This window comes from Sapajus apella, unplaced genomic scaffold, assembly GCF_009761245.1.
Source record: "Sapajus apella isolate SASKATOON/1434 unplaced genomic scaffold, GSC_monkey_1.0 scaffold1, whole genome shotgun sequence".
Taxonomy (NCBI): Eukaryota; Metazoa; Chordata; class Mammalia; order Primates; family Cebidae; genus Sapajus; species Sapajus apella.
In genome coordinates, this window is record NW_022436941.1 from 44,366,049 (window position 1) to 44,388,635 (window position 22,587).

At 37.7% G+C, this 22,587-nt stretch overlaps 1 protein-coding gene across 2 annotated transcripts in view; it reads left to right on the forward strand.

Moving 5' to 3' along the window:
* ELL2 (elongation factor for RNA polymerase II 2) overlaps positions 1-22,587 on the forward strand; it is a 76,660-nt gene that overhangs the window by 38,365 nt on the left and 15,708 nt on the right. Inside the window, exons 3-7 of one of the 2 annotated variants that reach the window (XM_032275947.1) lie at positions 3,273-3,394; positions 8,693-8,892; positions 15,425-15,684; positions 21,125-21,249; positions 21,427-21,514. In XM_032275947.1, coding sequence (XP_032131838.1) covers positions 3,273-3,394; positions 8,693-8,892; positions 15,425-15,684; positions 21,125-21,249; positions 21,427-21,514 — 795 coding nt within the window. The remainder of the gene's footprint in view (positions 1-3,272; positions 3,395-8,692; positions 8,893-15,424; positions 15,685-21,124; positions 21,250-21,426; positions 21,515-22,587) is intronic. The other variant, XM_032275956.1, reaches the window with a different exon arrangement.

Genomic DNA, 22,587 nt, shown 5'->3' on the forward strand with positions numbered 1-22,587 from the left:
TCTCAGGAGTTATAAAACTGGAATAAGTAAACTTAAAATGGCTGCTTTCATTTGAAATAAAATGGGTATTTATATTTCTTTAAAGATGCCATTTTTCTCCACTTATTATTGACTTTCAGAAACCAATGAAGTCAGAATTCTGACTTTTATTTTTTCTTTTCTTTTTCACTTTTTTATTTTTATAGAGATGGGGTCTTACTGTGTTGCCCGAGCTGGTCTCAAACTCCCAGGCTCAAGTTATCCTCCCATCTCAGCCTCCCAAAGTGCTGGGATAACAGGTGTGAGTCACCACACCCAGCCTGTGACTTCTTTTCTAAGGGACTGACCTATTTCTATTTCTAATCCAAAGTTTCTCAGCCTTGGTTCTTTTGCCGTTTTGTACTGTGTAATTGGAGGGGATGTCCTGTGCACTGTAGGGTGTTTGGCAGTATCTCCGGCCTCCCACTGCATTCCGTTAGCACCCTCCCAGACCAAATGTCCTCTGGGGGACAAAATCGCCCCTTGTTAAGAACCACTGTTAATCTATGTGTAACACAAGTTTCAAAACACTTTGGTAAGTACATAGGATGGATTATGATTTTTTAAAAACTTTGTTTCTTTTTAAGCTGATTCTTTCTATTCTGGTCATTATTATATTCTTAAAATCTGCAGCTTTTTTTCTACTGAAGAGACTTTTAAAAAAACAAGAATATGAAAGTCTGTGTCCCTCATCAGGCCAGACTATGATGCTTTAAGAGAAAAAATGCATAGAAGGATAATTCTTTTACCTTAAAAAGCATAAGTGTTACTTAAGAAGTTAGGATTGTGTGGTTTGGAGGATGAAAAAGGAAAAAGCTACATTTAATTAACAAAGATTTGTTAAGAGCTTTCTGTAACCTTCTGTTTAGTGGACATTTGAACTAAAGGACTCCAGACTATAAGTTAAAAGTTTACACTAAAAGAATATTGCACATTTGCAGAATTTCAGTACGGACTCTAATCACGCTTGAAAAATAGGGGGAGAAAAACTGTACAATTCTACCTTTTAAAAATGCAATTTAGAGTCTCCCAGATGGGGTGGTCTTCCATTCTCTGATGGGTATGGAAGTACTGCAATATTCCCAAACCTGAGCTATGCACTAGGGAAAACTTTAGATCTAAACTGAAGCTGGAGGATCATAGAAAGACTAGATATCACGTGGAGAAGAGACTACTTTAAAAATTTCTCCAGCCAGGTTCTGCAGATCTAGACGAAGGGTTAGGGGAGAAGATGGATGGAAGTTAAATGAGTTACGCCTATGGAGGGGATTTCATTCAGGTGTCCACATCTTTCTTACCTATCTACCTCCTCCATATTGCATATCCCTCTCTGTCAGCAGAACCCTGCTCTTCCCAGAAAAACAAAAGCAGACATTAGTGAATACTGTTACACCAGTATACAGGTAGACTTATGTTCTCTTGTGCCTGATGCAAGCATTCCTTTGGCCTGTGCTCGCCTCTACTGCTATAGGATTAAGAAGTCCCCAGTATGTGTGTGCTGACTAGGTGCTGAGTGTTTACACCCAATAAGACAGCCTGATGAGTACCTACCTACAGAGTAAATTAAAACTTGTTCACAAAGTTACAGTACTTTAGAACTGGGGAAAGTTTTGGGAATTGAAGAGTAATGTTAGGGCCCTTAAAAGGTATTATAAAATAGATAAAAACACAGAAACTTGTGCCAGGAGTTGGATCTAATTTAAAATAGGGAGTCAAAGATAGTTTAAATTCATGGATGCCAGGGGCTCTATGGAGTATTATCTAACCTATTGTATCTTTGGTGAAATTTGACCTTTTAAAGTTCTACACAAGCCGGCTGAATCTCCTTTGAAAAGACATTTTTCTTTGACTTATTTCTTCTTATTCATTTATTCCTTCAACAAATATGTATTATATGTCTACTATGTGCCAGATACTACAAATTGTCTCTTCCTTCTTACCTTTGTTTTTTGTTTTTTGTTTTTCTTTTTAACTACTTTCCATGGTTGGGAGGAAGGGAAGGCAGGAGTTGGTGGCTGCAGTTCTTTCCTGTAGGTCAAGGCTTGGGAGACTTTTAGATTGAGTGAGTCAGAGATTACAGGGTGTCTTGCAGGACAGAGCAAGGGTAGGGATCATATATGCTTGTACTCACTAGCACATTCATGAATGTGTGTGCACATACACCCACACACTAAGCAGTGAGTTAGCTCTGGGTCATCTTATAATGGGAAGGACAGATTTTTTGGAGAATGAGGGTTCTAAAACACTTTTCCCTTCCCTGCTTGTCTGCTAAATTACTAAGACTGTGTGTTTGGGAGCTGAAATTTGGTAAGTCATATTTTACATTCTTGCCAACTAATCTTTTTTCTTAATTATCACCTAACACCATGCAGACCCAAGGGAGGAAAGGTTTCAGACACTAGGAAGAGTGAAGCAGTTGAAAACAGAAGATTCCAACTGTACACACCTTTCTTGAGCTCCTGCTATGTACCAGGAAATGTGGCCGATGCAAGACCTCAGTGGTCTTTAACAACTCTGTCCTTCTGCTCCTGGGACTTCCCATCTAGCAGGGAAGCCAGACCTTGAACAAGAGTATAGAAAATACATCTGCCTGTTCCACAGTGTTGCCTGGGTATCAGCCTGGGAGGGACCTCCAGAATCATCTCCGTAGGCTGCAGACCCTGTTTCTGTAAACATGAGAATGAATACTGGAATCTTAGGGCAGCAGTTTTTACCTGTGAATGTAATTATGGCATTAACCTTATGCTGTTACTCTTGTTCAAAAATACTACTCCAAGAAGCAAGAATTAAAATGAAATGTGTTTTTTTATTAAGAGAGCCAAAGATTTAGATATGGACTCTGTCTCAGAGATTGCTTCAATATATAAAAGCCACTTAGCAGGTGGTCATATAAGCCAAAGACAAAGCTTGTATAGCTCAAAAGAGGAAGAGCTTTTTATAAATTCACTAGTAACTCTTTCATATGAACTGTAACCATTTGCTACTTTGAAATGAAAAGACTTCCTCTTATAAACTAATAGAAACTATTGAGCATAAGTGATTACCGACACTTAAAGGTAGAAAATGGAAATAAGAATGTGATGAGTTATAGGCATGTTTGCCAGGTTCCTTGAATTGTTTGGTCATTTAAATGCTGTGATGTATCAAAAGGGCTTAGAAATGATTTTCACTAGAAAAACCAGTAATTCAGTTATAAGACTTTTCTATGGCAAATTTATAATTTGAGGCATTTCTCTCTTTTCCCTCCATTTTAGCTTGTCAAAATTCCCAAAAATGATCCCCTCAATGAAGTTCATAACTTTAACTTTTATTTGTCAAATGTGGGCAAAGACAACCCTCAGGGCAGCTTTGACTGCATCCAGCAAACATTCTCCAGGTAAGTACTTTTCAAGGTATACCAAAGGGGGAAAATTTTTTATTTAAGAGGGCTTTAGAAAATTAAACAATAAGATACATAATAGTCATCCACAAATATGTATTAAATTGAATTACAGAGCTCATTTATTTATCTGAAAAATACTAAGCACCTACTATGTAATAGAAATTTCATTTGTCATGGGGATACAGTCACAACAGTTCTAAGATTTTTTGTCTCATGGGGCTTTTAAGGTAAAGAAGATAATATTTTACCTATAAAATATGCAGTTTTTAAAAATTAAAGACAATTTGAAAAATTTTTTTTAAAGATTTAATTCATTGAATTTAAGCAAGAATCATATAGCATACCTGAGGCTCACACTCAAGGGTAAAGAAGTTAAAAATATCCATCTTGCCTGCCCTCTTCCTCCTTCCCTGTTCAAGTCGTGTTTTAAGGTAGAAGGTAGATTTTTAAACATCTCTATTCTACAGCTGCATGGAAACTAGAAATTAACCCCATTAAAGCAGTCTCTTCTTCTTCTAATTAAAAAAAAAAAAAGAGGGTGGAAGACAAGAATATACACCCACACCCAAGGGTACCATGGAACGCTTATCTACTTAGATCCTCAGTAAACAATAAGCCACTTGTTTCACTCTTCATTGCTTTGGTTGTTTCTGATTAAAGAATAGGCCCTTGAGCAGGAGAAGTTTGTTCTGCCCCTGGATAGAGACAAGGGAGGTTAGGGTCTCTCTTGTTTCCTCAGCATGTTAGGCTTTGACATTAGCCCCAAGAACCTAAGACCAGTATATCTCTATGACTTATCAATGCAGTACTTGAAACTGTGTAAATACTTGCTCAATGTGGGGGAAAAGAAGGAAAGCAATGTTTCAGGCAGGTACAGGAGGCAGAGATACAAAATAAGCCACTGAAAGAGTTTTAAATTTATCCTCTCATTTAAGGTGACTAAGTAACTTTGTTATTTAATCTGTCATTTTCCTCTAGTATATATTAATTTTGCTTTCTGAAAATTGCCTACGTTTAGACTTAAATGTTTTGGCATAAATTGTTATATTATAGATTATATAGACTTTTCTGTGCTGTCCACTGGGATGGCCACTGGCCACATTGACTATTTACGCTTCAACTGATAAAAAAATTAAATAAAATTTAAAATGTCATTGCACATTTACACTAACCACATTATTGTGTGAGTCAATCCCTTCATTTCACAGGTGACTTATCCAGAGTTACATAGCTGGTTAGTTAGTGGCTCGGCTAAATGAGCACTGAGCTCTTCTAACTCCCTCCCCAGTATTCTTTACACACTACATGGTACGCTTAATTTTTAATTATGGTGCTTTGTTTTATTATAGTGAGCACATTTTTATATCAAATTGAACAATGTCCCCTTAGGAAATTCATTAAAAAGCTTAATCCTATCTTCAAAATCATTCATACCATCTTAAGTAATATGGTTTTACCCTTGCGTTATAAATACCCTGTGTGATTCTTTCTGCCTTCCTTGTTTAGAAAAGGATTTAAGGTCACTTACAAAACTATATATGATGCAGCAAGAGAACAGAAACATTTATTGTGAGAATACTGGGGCAAATGTATTTCCTCTGTATAATCCAAGGTGTTTTATAAAATAAGGGGGTAAGGGTATAAATTGAAGCCTGCCACTAGGAAAACAAAAGCACTGGCTTTTGTTCTCAGGCTTTCACTTAGCCTGGCAAGCTGACCTGTTTATAATATGACTCCACCTTTTCTATTCAATTTAATTTCCATTTTCCTTATGGATCTTGTCTCTCTGACCACAGTGCATGCTCTTCAAGGGCAGAGACTTTCTTATGCCCTTTTCTAATTTCAGAGTGCTGACTGAGCTTAAAATACATGCTTATTGACTCAACCTGGAGAGGAAGGGGGAAAAACAGATGCTCAGTAAATAAATGTTCAGCAAATACAAATTAACTAGTCTTATCTATATTTTTAAACTTCCTTGACTCTCACTTTTCTCATATATAAAATGAAATCAATCTCATAGTCAAAATTGCCTTTCAAAAATTCCCTAAATCTACCCATTCTCAGGCTTAGTGAAAAATATCTAGTCTGGGGTCTATAGCATATAATAATGCACATTTAGGCATAGGAAATGGTGAGCTAGGCTAGAGCAAAACTAAGGGAACATTTATATTGCATTTGTCCAAAATATTTAAAACTTTCAGGGTAACTCAGTTCAGAAGGAATGAGTGAAGAGTTCTAGAGAGTACCTTCTTGTCTACAGAGTTCAGCTCCATTTTGTTTTGCGTAAAGACCTGTTTCTTGACTTTGCATGAGTGGCATTATGTTCAGCTTATTCTCACTATGTCAATTACTTAGTAAATAGTAAATAAGAAGAAGAGGCCAGGCACGGTAGCTCACACCTGTAATCCCACCACTTTGGGAGGCCAAGGCAGCGGATCACCGGAGGTCAGGAATTGGAGACCAGCCTGGCCAGCATGGTGAAACCCCTTCTCTACTGAAAACAAAAAAATTAGCCTGGCGTTGTGGCAGGTGCCTGTACTCTCAGCTACTGGGGAGGCTGAGACAGAAGAATCACTTGAACCCGGGAGGTGGCAATTGCAGTGAGCTGAGGTTGCGCCACTGCACTGCAGCCTGGGCAACAAAGAATGAAATTCCATCTTAAAAAAATAAAATAAAATAAAAAATAGGAAGATGTGTTGAAATACAAACTTTCTACCACCAGACCTTAACTCTATTGCAGTCATTTTTCTCCCACTCTTCCCCCGTCTCTCCCACTTCCTCTGAGGATTACCTTCCTCTCTCAGCATTTCTCTCTCAGTGTTTGAATTTTTTCTTTTGGCATGCAAACATACTCAAGTCTATCTTATTTTAAAAAGAAAAGAGAAAACATAAACAACCTCTCTTACACTCACCTCTCAACCCAAAGTCTGGCTTCAGTGCCCACCATTCCACTGAAACTGCTTCCCCAAGGGAGCTGTGACCTCCCTGCCCCTGAAATCCAGTGGATGCATTATTGGTTCCTTATGATTCTGGACTTGTTGCCAGTCTTGCACTGTTGACCACCTGTTCAGTGGCTTACATTACACAGTGCTCTTCTGGTTTCCTTCCTGCCTCTATAGCTGTGGCTTTTCAGTCTCATGTGGTCTTCTTTTCTTCCTTTTGCTTAAATACTAGTATTCTTCTCAGTTGGTTCCCTCCTGGGACCCCTTCTTTTCTTATTCCTTCAAAGTCACCATCTCCAACACTGAACTAATTTTCTTTGTCCCAGTCCTGTCTCCCAACCTGCCCTTCATCTTGTGTTCAGTGTTTCAGTAAGTGTCAGCTCCATATACCTTGTAACCTGGGCATGATCTTTAACTTCTTTCCCCCACCTCTCTGACTATGGCTAACTACTGGTCAAGTTTTGTCAGTTCCACCTCCTCACTATCTCTAGAATCTTTGTACTATTGTATATCCTCACTGCCCTACTCTGGTTCACGCCATCACCTCTTGCCTGGTATCCTTCAGTAGCATCGCAACTGGTCTCTCTACTTTCCTTCCGGTGTCCTTCTTCCTCTCAATCTATCCTCCATCCAGATTGAGCTTTCTACAATACAAATGAGTTATTTTCTCTCCCCTGATTTCAGCCTCTTGTTATCCTTTGGTTACAAAACCCATAACATGACCCTCAGAGCCCTGTGTGGTGTATTTCTCATTCCCTCTTCAGCCTCAGCTCTAACTGTCCTTCCCAACTTTCTTTGGACAATTTGGAAACCTCTGTGCTCTTCCTGAGCCTGCACAGGTTAGTTGTCCACCTGGACGCTTTCGTTCTTCTTCTCCCTTGCCCAGTCATCTTTCTAGATCACCTCAGACATCACTTCCTCTAGGAAATCCAGGTGAGATTACCTTCCTGGGAGTCCTCTGCGCCCTGGCATTTGTCACACTGTGTTGTGATTTCCAGTTTGCCCATCCTTGTCACCCATTAGACAGCTCCTTGAAGGAGGGACCACAACTGTCTTAGTTCTTGTCACTGCCTCTGTACCTCACACATTGCTAGGCATGCAGTCCCTGCCCAAGAAATGTTTATGAGATGAATTAACTGTTTTGTTTTGTTTAATAGCATTTGTAAAGACAGTTTTTAGCAATTTATAAAATCTACCCTTTTTTTTTTGTATTATAACAAAGTTACTTCTAATTCAGTTTGGAAATAGATGATCAGAGCTATAGTGTCACTTTCATTACTTTTATATACTACTTTGTTTTCAGGCCATAGCAATTTCTTTGTAAAATACCAGTTATGACTATGACCATGACCATGATCCCCCTAATATTAGCATGTTACTTTGAAACAGCCATCTTCTAAGTCCATGTTAATATTCAAGATTATTTTAATAAAAGCTTCTTTTTTATGTCTTCCTTTTTTTTTTTTTTTTTTTAAGATGGGGTCTCATTCTGTTGCCCAGGCTGGAGTCCAGTGGCATCATCTCAGTTCACTGCAACCTTCACCGTCTGGGCTCAAGAGACCCTCCCACTTCAGTCTCCTCAATAGCTGTAACTTCAGGCACACACCACCACAGCCAGCTAATTTTTGTGTTTTTGTAGAGACAGTGTTTCTCCATGTTGCCCAGGCTGGTCTCAAAATCCTGAACTCAAGCAATTCACCTGCCATGACCTCCCAAAGTGTTGGGATTACAGGCATGAGCCACCATGTCCAGCCTTAAAAAAAATTACTGCAAAAATTATTTGCCCCGTGTTTTCTTCAACATTTGCTATAAGTAGGTCATCTTATATAGAGATTTAACAAAGTAAATACAAATTTTGCAATTTTTAGCAACTTTTTGGCCTATTACTAAAGTAAAATAATACTAAATTATTTAATGTTTGTCAGTATTTTAGCCTTAAAATACCTTATTAAGAATAAAAAAGAATGTGTGGTGAGTCCATTTCAACTAGTCAGTCCAAAGCATGTATACTGTGGTTTCACTAAAAGTAAACTTTTTTAACTTTTCTCATATCAGTGTTAGATAATCCTTTAAAATAGTTGACAGTTAAATAAAAGAACTACAATGCCCATTGGAACTCTGGCGTCTTTCCAAATAGTGATTTTTTTTCTTTTTCAAAATTTTATGGATTTGGTCTCTGAAAGCTCATTTCATCCATTATATTAAAAAAAAGGTGATATGAAGAAGAGGAGCTTAAATATTTTAAATAACACTTGCATTTAAAAATTAATTGTTTTAGGATTGCAAACTTATTTGGGCTGCTGATTTTAGGATTATATAATTCTTGTTTGCCTTTATTCTACAAAATGAGGGTCATCTCTAACAAAGCCACTGACTTACTTGACAGCTCTGGAGCCTCCCAGCTCAATTGCCTGGGATTTATACAAGATAAAATTACAGTGTGTGCAACAAACGACTCGTATCAGATGACACGAGAAAGAATGACCCAGGCAGAGGAGGAATCCCGCAACCGAAGCACAAAAGTTATCAAACCCGGTGGACCATATGTAGGTTTGTATAGATATCTTTCTTCCTCTTGCCGGTTGATTGGAGTAATTCAAGATCACCGTAGGTAAATACCAATAATATTAACTTAATGAAAACACAGGAACTAGTTTTTAGAACATTTTGGATAACATGGTGAGGAAAACAAAGTTATTTGTTCTCTTCACACTGCTGATAAATTGAAGAGCATATTTTAAAGTTTTATGCTTTCCTACATCCTGAATCATCCATTGGCTACTTACTATTATTTCATAGTACTGGGGTTTGGTCATATTACTGTGTGAAGTTGCAATCATGGTACCGTTGTGTTTTCTTTGTCACTAAGTGATGTAATTTCAATGATGGATACTATGGTTCTTGTTTTGCCTTTTTGTAGGGCTATTTTTATAGTAAAATCTATTAGTAGAATTTATGGGTTAATAATCTCATTGTTGTAGGTTTGCATACATTTTCATAGCATCTTTGTACAACAAGGATTTTTCATTACAAAAATATAAAATGTGCTTATAGCAAAGCATTACAACAGAGCATTAGAGTGATGTCTCTTTGGTTCCTCAGCTGTGACCCTCATCCTCATCTATCCTTTAATTAAGAGCCTAACCAACCCCCATCATCAACTCACTCAAGTGTCTATCAGATTGAAGGAAGGTAAGACCAGACTTGCAAGATGAATCTCTCCTTTATGAGCAGTGATCCTAACAACTTTAAGGAGTCAATTCATGGTGACTATTAACAGTAATAGAATTATCAAGAGTGAGGATGAGCTCTTTGAGTCCTTAGTCAATTTAATAACACAAGTAACTCTATAGTAAATGATGAAAGCATATTAATTTAGAAACTTAAATGCTCACAAAAAGTCTCTTGAAGAACCAATCCCTTAACTAGCATCTTTCCAAGGTTTGGCTTCATTCTACTTCTGTATTTTCCAATTGCTGCTCTAGCTACGGTACATTCAGCTTTGAGAAGCTCCACTAGTGTCTTTAATAAGTACTTCTTTGGAACAAAGCCAATTCTCCTGGGGCTTGGTGCTTAGCTTAGATACATTTACTTCGGTTTAACAACAATTCATCCCCTCCCCAGATACCTGTACTCATGGGGCTTAGTTCCCTGCTCAGCAAGTTACTAGCAATGAGATTTTTCACCTTCTCTTTCCTGCTGAGTGAGGTAGCAACTTCCAACCTCCTTCCTTTCCCCTTTGTCCTTAAAAGTAACTTAATTAACTCTGTGTGTTAGTAGGCTAAATCTCAAATTGTTTTTAAAACACACAAGATCTACCACACTTACATTTAAGTACAAACTATGAGTGATCTGCCCCTGTTGCTTGGAAAATGTTGTTTTACTCTGCCTAGTACCACCATTTTATAAACAGTGAGACAAATTGGTGTGTCTGACAAAGGAATAGAAGACTGAAACCATCAAAACAATGTTTTCCCTTCCCGATATAACTAGCTGAAAAAAACCCTCCCCTTGATTTATTCCAAAGCTAGAAAATCAGTGATGATGACTGTACTTTTCCATTGAATGGTCCTTGGGTGTCATCCGTGCTCATGTGTTTTTGTTTTCAAAGAGTCAGGTACAGTTTGTTTATAGCTTACACAACAGACTTCAACACCCCAAATCCCACAGTCCATATACTTATTAAAGGTACTGGGAATTTTAGAACTTGCAAGTTTTCTTAAAGATACTACAAATAATTTGCATACATTTTGGAGGTGACCACAGGAAATTTGAGGGTATCAGAGTTTACGTGTGAACCATATTACACCTCCCCTCTGCTAAGAAGAGCTGGCCACCCTCTCTATACCTTCCTGTTCGCCGCAGAGCCCTGCAGCGATCGCTGCCAATCTGGGCACTCTGTAGGCCTTTTCCTGTTTGCTTTGTCCTCAGTGTCCTAGCCACTCACCGTCACAGCACAGTGTTCTTCTCTGGTCATAAATCTTGTCATTTAACCTCCTCAGCCTTTTATTCTCTAGGTCAAATAACCCCAGCTCCTTTTATCTTTTCTTAATATGGCCTGTATCCCAACCCTTTAATTATTTTATTGCTCTCCAGTTCAAAACTGGGCACACTACTCTTAAAAGTCTGATCAATTCTGAATACAGGGAAGGAATGGATTCAAGTATCTTGATTGGATTTTTTGTTCTCTATTTTTTTTACTGCACTTTGTTATGTCATGTTTTGATCTTTTTCTTTTAACCTTATTCATTGTCAGCCCTTTCCCATATATTGTTTTCCTTCCAGGCAGCTCAGTTTGTATCTTCCTGCCTCTTTCAGTGTCTCAAAACTGTCTGACTCATTCAGTTCTTTAAAATGTCAATCACCCTTCAATACTAATAAAACCCAGCATTTACTGAGTTCTTGCTGTGCACAAGGAATCTCGTAATCACCCTATGAAGAATATTATGATTCTCTCTGTATTTTATATACCAAATTGTTGGTATCAGCAAATAGCAAATTGTATGAGTATGACCTTATTAACAAGTTCTGTGTTTAAGACAGTAAGATATACCCCTTTAATTAATAATTGACTATATCACATAAAGTGACACCAAAAGTTCACCTGTGTCTGGTTAGAGGTAACTGTAGGACAAGGTTGTTTTCAACACTGTCAGCCTGGGTGGAGAACCAATGAGAAAAATGCTGATCCTACTGTGGCCTGGTGGTACCATGATGCCAGCTGACACCTAGACTAGGGCAGAAGCCCAGTTTGAGGCAGTGAAGACTGTGTTCCTAGGGGTCACCTGGCCTAATCACCCAGGAATATGAGTTTCTGCAACCCTCTTGGGGGCAGAAGAAACCAAAACCTATTTGCCTAGAGAGAAGCAGGAAAGGCTTTAACCTAGAAAACATTATTATCTTCAGTAATATTTTTACATCTAGTCATGACATTTATATCAGTGGTAAACAATATTGTATTATTATAATCCCTCTCCTTTGTTTAAAAAAAAAAATCACTAATCACCACTGCTTCTAGTTCACTGATATTTTAAGTCTGCTCACTGACTTGTACCTAAATTATGGATATGTACTAAATTATGCATTTTTATATGTAGTAATATTTATTTAGTTATATAAAATAACCAGTCTAATTTCTAGGATCCTGTTTCCAGTTTTTCCGACTTCCAGACCACCCTCCTTATTATATTTTCTGCTCTTTGTGAACAAACCTCCTTATTTTTGATGCCAGACAAATCATTTAACATCTTGCCTTTCTCAAATACTAAAAAAAAGGGGGGGAGGTATTTGAACTAGACAATATCTAAGGTCCTTTACAGTGTGCTAACATTTTGTGAATGTTAAGTATATATATTTTGGTGTTAAACTTTTTGAAAAAGTAGTCACAAGTGCCAAGTGGTGGTGATTTCCCTTGCAGTGGATTATGTATTTAACCATGACAGAGTCATGTAATTGTCATGAGTCTGCAGATGTTTTTAAAGCCTGAGTCTGTGTTGCCAGGGCTTCTGATCAGGTTCCACAGAATGGAAAAACAACAGCAGAAAATTACCGCGGTCCCTTCTCTCTCTGTGATGGACGTTAACACCTTCCTTTCAGATTGTTTACTCAGAGCCATTAGACAGGAATAAATACTTTTACCATCTCATGTTAAACAGAGAATCTAGAATTGGACTCCTGTTATGAAATAACGATTTAGTTGTAGTCCCAGACTACCCAACCCTGTCGGAACCCCTGATGCTGTTTATATAAAGAGCCCAGGGAATTGATTAGCAGTTGGGTCTGGGAAGAGAATTAGGTTCTCCCACAGGTTTTATTAAAATGGCTTTTTCTGAGGCAAATATAAAAAATAAATCATTTCTTCTGCCCACCTTGAACATGGCATTTTCTTGCTTTACTTTTTCTGTTAGCATCTCAATTCTGTAAATACCTTTGTTGCTTATGTTTTCTTCATCTGTAGCCTGTCTTTCCTTAAACCAGAGGACTCCTTCTTTGTTGAATAGGCACAAAAGGGATGGGATGGGGAGGTAGCGAACAAGTGATCTTTGAGTATGAATCAGTGTCCAGAGTGGCTAAGTTGTCCTTTCAAGCATTTGAATGAGATGTGTTACCCCATAACTGGCTATCTAAAAGAAAAATGAGGTAAAGGGCAAAGTGAGTTGTTTGGTGGGTAGGGGATTCATGGAGAGATGATAGTCAAGCACTGGGCCCCAAGTAAGACTCCAGTTCTGTCTTCTCCTGGTCAGACTTTTAATTTCTTGCCAAACATCGTATGTACATCCCTTTTAAGGGCAAAATTAGTGTCCTTTATTTGTCTCCTCCATATGTGCTTTGGAGAAGCATGGAGGTAAACCCAATAGACCTTGGAGACCTTCTAAGACAAGGATCGAAGGTGAATCAGAGGTACAGAGGAGGTAGGGCAACTGAATCACAGTGGCAGTACTGTCAGTTCCTCTTTTTATTTTTATTTGCCTTGCCAGCTTGATGCATCCTAAATGACCAGTCCTAGTGTGTGTAGCTTAGCTAACAGACATTCTCTGCCCATCTCCCTTCCCAGAGAGACAGAAGGGCTCCCTAGTTAGCTTGGTTTAGAAAAGAATTAAACAAATTTCTTTTTGCTAAGACTTGTTAAGGGGGAGAGAGCGTGGAACTTATCGCATTTTTTAAACTTGTGACCTTGGCTCTATTTAAAAAAAAAAATTTCTATTAAAATTTCAATGAACAGTAATATTTGTTAACACTGTTGCAACTGGTAAATGATGAATTAAAAGGTTTCCCTTGCTGCATTTTAAATTTCAATGTGTGTTCACACTCTGGCAGCCTGGCAATGTGGGGAAATATGTACTATGCTGATTCCTGCTCCTCTGCTTACTTGTTCTCTTGCTGTCATTCACTTAGTCATTAAATACTGACAAAGCACCCACTGCCCTGCCCTCATGGAGCTTATAGCCTAACACAAAACAACAGTAAACATTAGGGATTTGTTCATAAAACCTTTTCTGCAAAGACTTACAGGCAGGAAAATTAGGTATTAAATCACAGAACCTCCCAAATGCTAAGTGAACACTTTACCCTTTGAGCATATCCCATTAAAAGCCTCAATTTTCTCATCTGTGAAATAGGGACAATGCCTGTCTTTTCAGGTTATTGTGAGACCTAATGAGATAACGTGTATGCAGCTTTTAGCACAGTGTCCCCCACATAACTGTGTATTAGTTTTTTTCCCACCTGACATTGATCCAGTTGTCTCTAATTTAAAAACACAGAAACCCAATCTAATCTATCTCTACAACTCTAATTATAACTTAATAGTTTTTCTTATCATTAGGCAGTGTCCCCTTAATGTTGAGTTCCTTTGTTGTGTAATAGTTTGATTTTTGCAATTGGTTTTGTACAGATAGTAAAGAAACATACCACCCAGTAGAGGTTTCAGTTTGAGAGCATTCATTTTTTTTCCCTTACTCGAGGCAGGATGGAGTCAAAACACATAGGCCCTCTGGCCAGGCCGGGGGAGCCCAACATGGACAGAATTACTGTTTAGTAAAGCTCCTAGTTGTTATTTTATTCCTAATGCAGTTGTCCACATTGTATGTTATTACAAGTTCTTCCCTTTCTTTAACCAAAGGGTGTAGAGTTGGGGCTTAGTGTGTCCTAAACAAGCTAAAAGACTCCACCTGTAAAATCATAATAATGAGAGTCTCATACAGTTTCATGCTACTTTTTGTCCCTTCAGCAAGGAACGGTTACAGGGATTGTCAGTGACCAGGCATGTCTGGATAGCTTCACACATACACATAATACCCCGTTCCCCTCAGCCCACACATGTTCTAGAAGTAGCAACTTGCCCAGTGGCAGTGTTTAGTCTAAACAGCAAATGGGTTAACCACATGAACAGCACTGGCCCATGCAAGAATGGTGTGAAGGCCTCCTTTGTACCGTTTTCAATTTCTCTAACTCACATGTGTAGTATCAGCATTGCAGAAGATAGATGTGTTTGTGCCCTCTGAGATTGGTTGGTTGGTTGGTTAGTTTTGTTTTATGAATCCTAAAATTTTTCATAGCCTGTTTAAAAAAAAAAAAAAAGAATATCGCTAGTGGATGCCTCATGATTTTAACCTCCACCCCCCTTGTGGCTTTTGAACCTGTGAAATTACTAAGGTTATGCCCAAGCTCAGCCAAGACTGTCTTCTTAGAGAGATCTGACAGGTATTTCTTACATTTCATCATGATTACTGTATTATAGGTTGCTTTTCAGAAATGGCATATATTTATTTAAGGTATAAGTTATCAAGTCTGTTGTTACAGTTTCTGTCACTAGTTCTTATAATTGTGTAGCTAAATGACCAAAATACATGTATAATACATATTTCCAAGAAATGATTTTATTAAAATAATTTCTAATTCAAATTTTAGGCATTTAAAATGCTTTCTGTTTACATGCCTTCTTAAAGATTGAAATAAAGTGGCCTTTATTATTATTATTTCCTCTAGAAATGAAGAGGTAACTAAATCAGAATTATGGAAACTGAGATGCTCATATGGTAACCCACAAATGTGTAACAATGTCATTTCCACTGGACTTTAGGGAAAAGAGTGCAAATTCGGAAAGCACCTCAAGCTGTTTCAGATACAGTTCCTGAGAGGAAAAGGTCAACTCCCATGAACCCTGCAAATACAATTCGAAAGACACACAGCAGCAGCAGTGTCTCTCAGAGACCGTATAGAGACAGGGTGATTCACTTACTGGCCCTGAAGGCCTACAAGAAACCGGAGCTACTTGCTAGACTCCAGAAAGATGGTGTCAATCAAAAAGACAAGAACTCCCTGGGAGCAATTCTGCAACAGGTGAGGACAGCTGGAGAGAGGTGCTTCCTGCTTACCTTCTTGTTACAAAGTTAATTTAAAAAGGCTTGTTGTCATTATTATCATTATTAAGTTAGAGAAATTTCAGGATTATTTTGATCAGTGGTATATGAAATACAACTCCTGAATATTAAGTTAAATCATCTTATTTTAAGCACTTAATTAAAAACCAGTTTAAATGTGAGTATTGTCTTTATTTGAGACCAACAAATTTTGTTCTCAAATTCCATTAAAAAGAAAACAAGAAGATTTTGTTATCTGTTTGTAGTCTTGAATACACTAAAGTATTGCCTTAATTTGTACTGGTTATTGTCGGTGAAGTTGTGCAGCGAATTCTGTTGGCCTTTGATTGGTATAAGCCAGAATATTTTTGCCTATTAAATAGTGTATCTTGCCCGCATACTTTGTACTCCCCTTATTACTCTTTTTCTGCCACTGTGTGTGCCAAGATCAGTCACTTGTTTGCATAAAAGGATATAAAATTGTAATGGGTTATCAGTGATCCCGTACCTTATCACAAGCTTTAAAGATCAGTGGTTTGTCAGACTTTAACCTCCTGTATTTTTTTTTCCTTCCTTCCATCCATCTTTCATAAAGGTTTATGAGCACTCAGATCCACCATAAATAGTGGTCCGCCTCTTTAATTTTTTCTAAAGAAATAACATTTCCAAAGAAGTTATTCTAAATTTCATAATTAAAAAAAAAAAAAAACCCTACAGGTTTTCATCTGTTATTCAAAGAGTAATACTTTGAAGTATAGTTTTTTTTTATCCATTATCTCTTACATCCACCACATAATACTAAATGTTATGAAAGGGTAAAACCATTGTCTCCAATTCAGGTTTAGTCAGTCCCCAAGTTATCGCAATCAGTCTTAAGTATCTTTATTAAATCCTTTAGCACTTTTTGGAAATAATTTAAATCCGTATGTCACATAGCGGTTTTAAGAGCTCAAATGAAAGGATGAGAGAATAAATGAGAATGATGGTGTGTGTGTTCCATTTGATATTTGGAGAAGCAGTGACAGTCAGGTTAAAAATCACAAAACATTTGGTAACCACATCTCCAGAAACGTTGTGAATTACCTTCTCAGTTTTTGATAATGGAGAGGGCAAAATGCAGAGGCAGTTCGCACATAGACTACTACTGATATATGGCAGTAGTTATGTGATTATGTATATACATATAGATATCTAAATATATATGTACGTGTGTGTGTGTGTATCTAAAAGTGCAGATATACTTTATCCCCAAGCAACTGAGGCATGAGAGTTATTAGTATTGATCATTTGATAGAATCTAGAGCATCATCTCATCCTGGTAACATATTAGAATCCTTTGAGTAGCTTTTAAAACATGCCAGTGCCTGAACTCCACCCAAGACCAGCAAAAGCCAAGTATCTGAATGTGAGACCTAGGCACTCACATTGTATATGGCCCTAATGATTCTAATATTTGAGCTGAAACCACTGGCCTAGTGAAAACACAGATAGAAAGGCTAATCACATACCATTTTTTGAGCATATACTATTTGCCAGGCATAGCGCTAGGCATTTCACATGCATGATCTCATTTCATCCTCACAAGGAAGATAACAAAGGAATATTCAGAACTTTGACGTAAACCAATTATACCTAAGTTCCCTTTCCTGAACATAGCTAGCAGCTAACAAGAAAAATAAAATGACTTTGCTCCAATAAAATTGACCTTAGTAGGCACCAGAGAAAAAGAACAGCAGGATACACAAATCATCCCAAAATTGATTATTCTGTCCCACACAACCTAGTTGGAAAACAAGTTACCTAAAATATCATTTATGCTTTATCTGTGCCAGTGGAGATAATTTGCTTATTTGTTACTTACACAGTAATTTTCAGAACCCTGTGGACATTATTAATTCATCAAAATAATAGGTTTTTGAAATAAACTAAGATGTTGGCTCCCAGTAAAATTAGAAAGATTGTACCTAAATTTAAAAATGCTTAACATCCACCAGGAAATTTATTTATTGCTGTTTATTATTAAACTGATATGTATTAATAAAATCTTTTTTTCTTAGAATGACTTTTTATGGAAAAACTAAATTTTAACATCAGAAACTAGATACAGTTGAATGTTTCAAGCTTAACATTTAGATATTTGGCTCAAGCTGAACATTCATTCATTCAATTCAATTTATTAAGTACCTACAATGTACCAGACACTGTTTTAAATGCTAGAATCCCAAAGTGACCCCAACAGAAAGCCAGCCCTCATGAAGCTTATTCATGAGACAATTTCAGGTCGAGTGGTGTGTTGACAGGAGCTGGGGAAGGGATCCCCTACGTGGAGAGATCAGGGAACCTTTTCTCACATGGCTGCATTTTAACTGAAATGATGTGGGAAAGACAAGAAGACGAGTCAGCACTTGTAGGTGGGTTCAAGACAGAGTCCAGAGCAGATGGAAGAGGGAGGCAGAGGTTAAATCCCAGAGGATTTTTTTAGGCCATGGGCAAGAAGCTTAGGTTTTATTTTGAGTGAGATGGGAACTCATTATGGTTTTAAAAAAAGATACGATATAATCTGATTTATAAGTTTAATAAGATCACTCAGACTCCTACGGCAAGAATGGCTTGGAGGGGCAGGAGTAGAGGAGAGAGACTATTTAAAGGGCCAAACATTTTGTGATACGATTTGGTAATGGTTGGGTGTAGGGAGACAATGAGGGGAAGAATGGAAACTGTGATTATGGCTAGGTTTTTGTCTGAGCAACTGAATGGATATTGAGCCATTGTCTGAGATGGGGAAGGATGGAAAAGGAGTAGGTTTAAGGGGGAGAAGAGAATCAGGAATTCTGTTTAACATAAACTATATTTGGAAGATGTCTATTAGACATATCCAAGTGGAGGTAGATGTCAATAGATAGTTGTATATAAGGGTGTGGTTGTCAGAGAATAGTTGGGGCTAGAGTTATAAATTTAGGAATTAGCAGCATATATATCAGGTATTAAAAGTCTTCAAACTTAATGAAATCATCTTAGGAGGAAATGAAGAGAATGAGGAAAACAGAGCAGAAAACAGGCACTGAGCACTTCAGCATTTCAACATATAGAGGATTGAGAAACAGAGACTTAAAAAACAAAGGTCCTGGGCCTGGCACAGTGGCTTATGCCTGTAATCCCAGCACTTCGAGAGGCCGAGGTCAGCAGATCACAGGGTCAGGAGTTCAAGACCAGCCTGGCCAACATGATGAAACCTTGTCTCTACTAGAAATACAAAAATTAGTTGGGTGTGGTGGCAGGTGCCTGTAATTCCCACTTCTCGGGAGGCTGAGGCAGGAGAACTGCTTGAAGCCATGAGGCAGAGATTGTAGTGAGCCGAAATTGCACGACTGCACTCCAGCCTGGGTGACAGAGCAAGACTTCATATCAGGAGAAAAAAAGGTCCTAAGAGAGGAGGAAACCAAGAGAATGTCCTATTACAGAAACCTAGAAAACAGATTGCTGTGGGGGTGGGGTGTTATTATGTGTAGTACTAGGGGTAAGAGAAAATGGAAGACATATTGGCTCATACTTACAGTCCCAGCACTTGGGGAGGCCAAAGGAGCATTGCTTGAGCTCAGGAGTTTGAGACCAGCCTGGGCAATATGGCAAAAACCCTTCTCTACAAAAAATGCAAAACGCAAAAAACTAGCTGGGCATGGTAGTGTCCACCTGATCACCTGACCCCAAGAGATTAAGACTGCAGTCACTCCAGCTTGGGTGACAGAGTAAGACCTTGTCTTGAAAAGAGAAAAAAGAGTAAGAAGAAGGAAAAGAAAACTGATGGATCATGGATTGCATTTATTCCACTTCAAGAAATCTGATATTATCCTATATTAACTTATTTACAAATTTGAATTTTAAGATAAACCTACTGTTTTCTTCTTTATAGCAACATTGATGTTAGAATAGTGTTCAACTAACCTGTGAGAAGCATAAACTATCATATTATATTTGATAGTACTTTTAAAAGACATAGAATGATCTATTCCAGTAGGAAGTGATAGGCAAGAATAATTTTCTCCTAGCCTTAAAAATTACTTTTGGTTTGGCACATGAACCCATATGTTTGTGTAGTTAGTTAATGGTTAAGCCCTGACACACTAGGAATTGCAGTTAAGGGATAAGAAAATGTTACACTTCAGAATAAACTGGCTGACTAATAACAGTAATTTAGGGGTTCTTTAGGCACATGTTTTCATTTATTGGTTTGGGGAATTTCAAGGACTTCGAATAAGAAGAAGCAACCATGGTTACCCAAAAAAAGACAGACAGGATTATCAGAAGTGACACTATGACGTAAAAGTTTTTGTTGATGACTGAATGTTTATAACCCAACACTTGGGCACTGTTTGGTTTCTACTTAATACAAGGATTTTTATTGTAATTCAAAAGTAATGGACTCTGCCCAGAAGTAAATAAGGATGTTAGTAATACCATAGTCCTTATCCATGGTTTCGCTTTCTGGGATTTCAGTTACCCAGGGTCAACTATGATCCAAAAATATTAAAAGAAATTTTTCAGAAAAAAACATTTTGTTGGTTTTAAGTTGCACACTGTTCTGAGTAACGTGATGAGACCTCACATTGTTCTGCTCTGTCCTTCCTAGGATGTGAATTATCCCTTTGTCCAGCTTTACACTGTAGCTGCTACCCACTCATTAGTCACTTAGTAGCCATCTTGGGCCATTATTAAGTATAATAAGGGTTACCTGGACACATGTACTGCAATACCACTGCAGTGGATCTGATAACCCTCTATATGTCCCCCATTAGTCACTAGCTGTCTCCGTTTTCAAATCGACTGTTGTAATATCACAGTGCTTGTGTTCAAGTTACCCTTATTTTACTTAGTAATGGCCCTAAATCGCAAGAGTAATTCATGGCCAGCATGTTGGCATAATTGCTCTATTTTATTAGTAGTTATTGTTGTTAATCTCTTACTGTGCCTAATTTATAAACTATCAGGTATGTATATATAGGAAAAAACAGTATATATAGGGTTTATTACCATGAGAGTTTCTAGGCACCCACTGGGGGTGTCAGACTGTATCCTTTGAAGATAAGGAGGGGACTACTGTACAACTGTTTTTGATTCCTTTGACTAAAATAATTGATTTTTTTAATTGCATTTTTTCCTAATATGAGCTTATCGTTTGATTAGAAATATTAAAAATGTAATGGCCATTCAGGGAAAAAAAACGTTAAGCTGTGTATATAAAGTTTTCATTCCCAAAATGAAGTTAGTGGCATTTATTGAGATCTGGCTTATAATACAAACTAGCAGTCCCTTTGGGGCCAATTGATGTAATTATTTTCAGTACGAATCCTAAAGGTTGCCTGTTTTAGGTTAGGAGATGATAATAAAAATACCTAATGCTCTGTTTTTATACCTCATACCAGGTAGCCAATCTGAATCCTAAGGACCTCTCATATACCTTAAAGGATTATGTTTTTAAAGAGCTTCAAAGAGACTGGCCTGGATACAATGAAATAGACAGACGGTCATTGGAGTCAGTGCTGTCTAGGTGATTTCTCTTTTTCTTGCTTTAAAAAAAAAAATTTCTTTAAAAATTAAAGAAATAAGTAATTATTTTAGTCATTGTTATTTTAGTGTTAAGGTGGGAAAGAAAAGCAAGGTGAGCTTTCCATCATGAACATTTTTAAATTATCTCCATAACACATAACATGTGTATCCTTTACAGAAAACTAAATCCATCTCAGAATGCTGCAGGCACCAGCCGTTCAGAATCTCCTGTATGTTCTAGTAGAGATGCTGTATCTTCTCCTCAGGTATTTCATAAACTTACAGAATTATAGACCTGACATAGACATTAGGGGCCACTAATCAGTTCCTCTGATGTATAAGTGAGGGAGATGAGGCCCAGAGAAGCTGCACAGCTTGCCTGCCCAAAGCCAGCTGGTTGTGGCTGAGCTTAGCCTAGAATTTAGGTCTTGGCTTCCAGCCCAGAACTCTCTCTACTACACAGCACTGTTTGTCAGAGTACTTAATGTCTACCTTGGTTTCCATTTTTAAAGTTTACATTTTGTTGTAAGATTATCTACTTTCCAATTTGGTGACTAACTAGAAGACTTATCCAGTCCCATACAATTATCAGATTATATGGAAAATTGCAGAGATTTAATTTTGTCTGGCAACATGTTCCAGAAGAATATTTTGGGGGGAAATGGATTTACAACCAGCAAATAAACAAAAATGATGGCATGTTCCCATGCTTTCTTAAAGCCCTTTTCAATTGGATCCTTATCAGAGTACTCCCAATCAGATTCTTCTCCATTTTAGAGTTTTCCCCAAGAGATTCAGCTCATCCAAAGGTGAGAAGGTCCTAGGCAATACTAGAGTGAAGCTGCCTGCTTCTTAGCTGACTGGCCAACTTCAGAACTCTCTCAGTGTTCTGGGTGCTTTTGACAGACACTGGGATGGCCTCCTCACCCCGGTAGTGCTGACACAGGGTCCTGCCTCTCTCTCTGTGAGAGACCCTACTCCCAAGAATTAGTGAGAGGCCCACAGATGTGTGGAGAACACTAAGCATGCCCTGGGCAAATGGCCATTCACACATCCAAAAATATTAGAAACCTATTGTGATGAACAGAGGGGGAACAAAAAAGAAAAAGGAAAACAGTTCTGTCCTTGCATATACAGTGTCTGTGGAAGTCTCACTTTTAATGCCAACTATTATGAAACTACTTCTACTCTGATCAAATTATATACTCGGTGCCAAATAAATAGTGTTAAATTGAAAACAGAATAAAGTAATGAGTTGATTACCATTATTTTCTTTCAAGCCAAAATACAAGCCACAGCATTACATTTAAGCATAAATGTGAATTTATATTTTGTACTT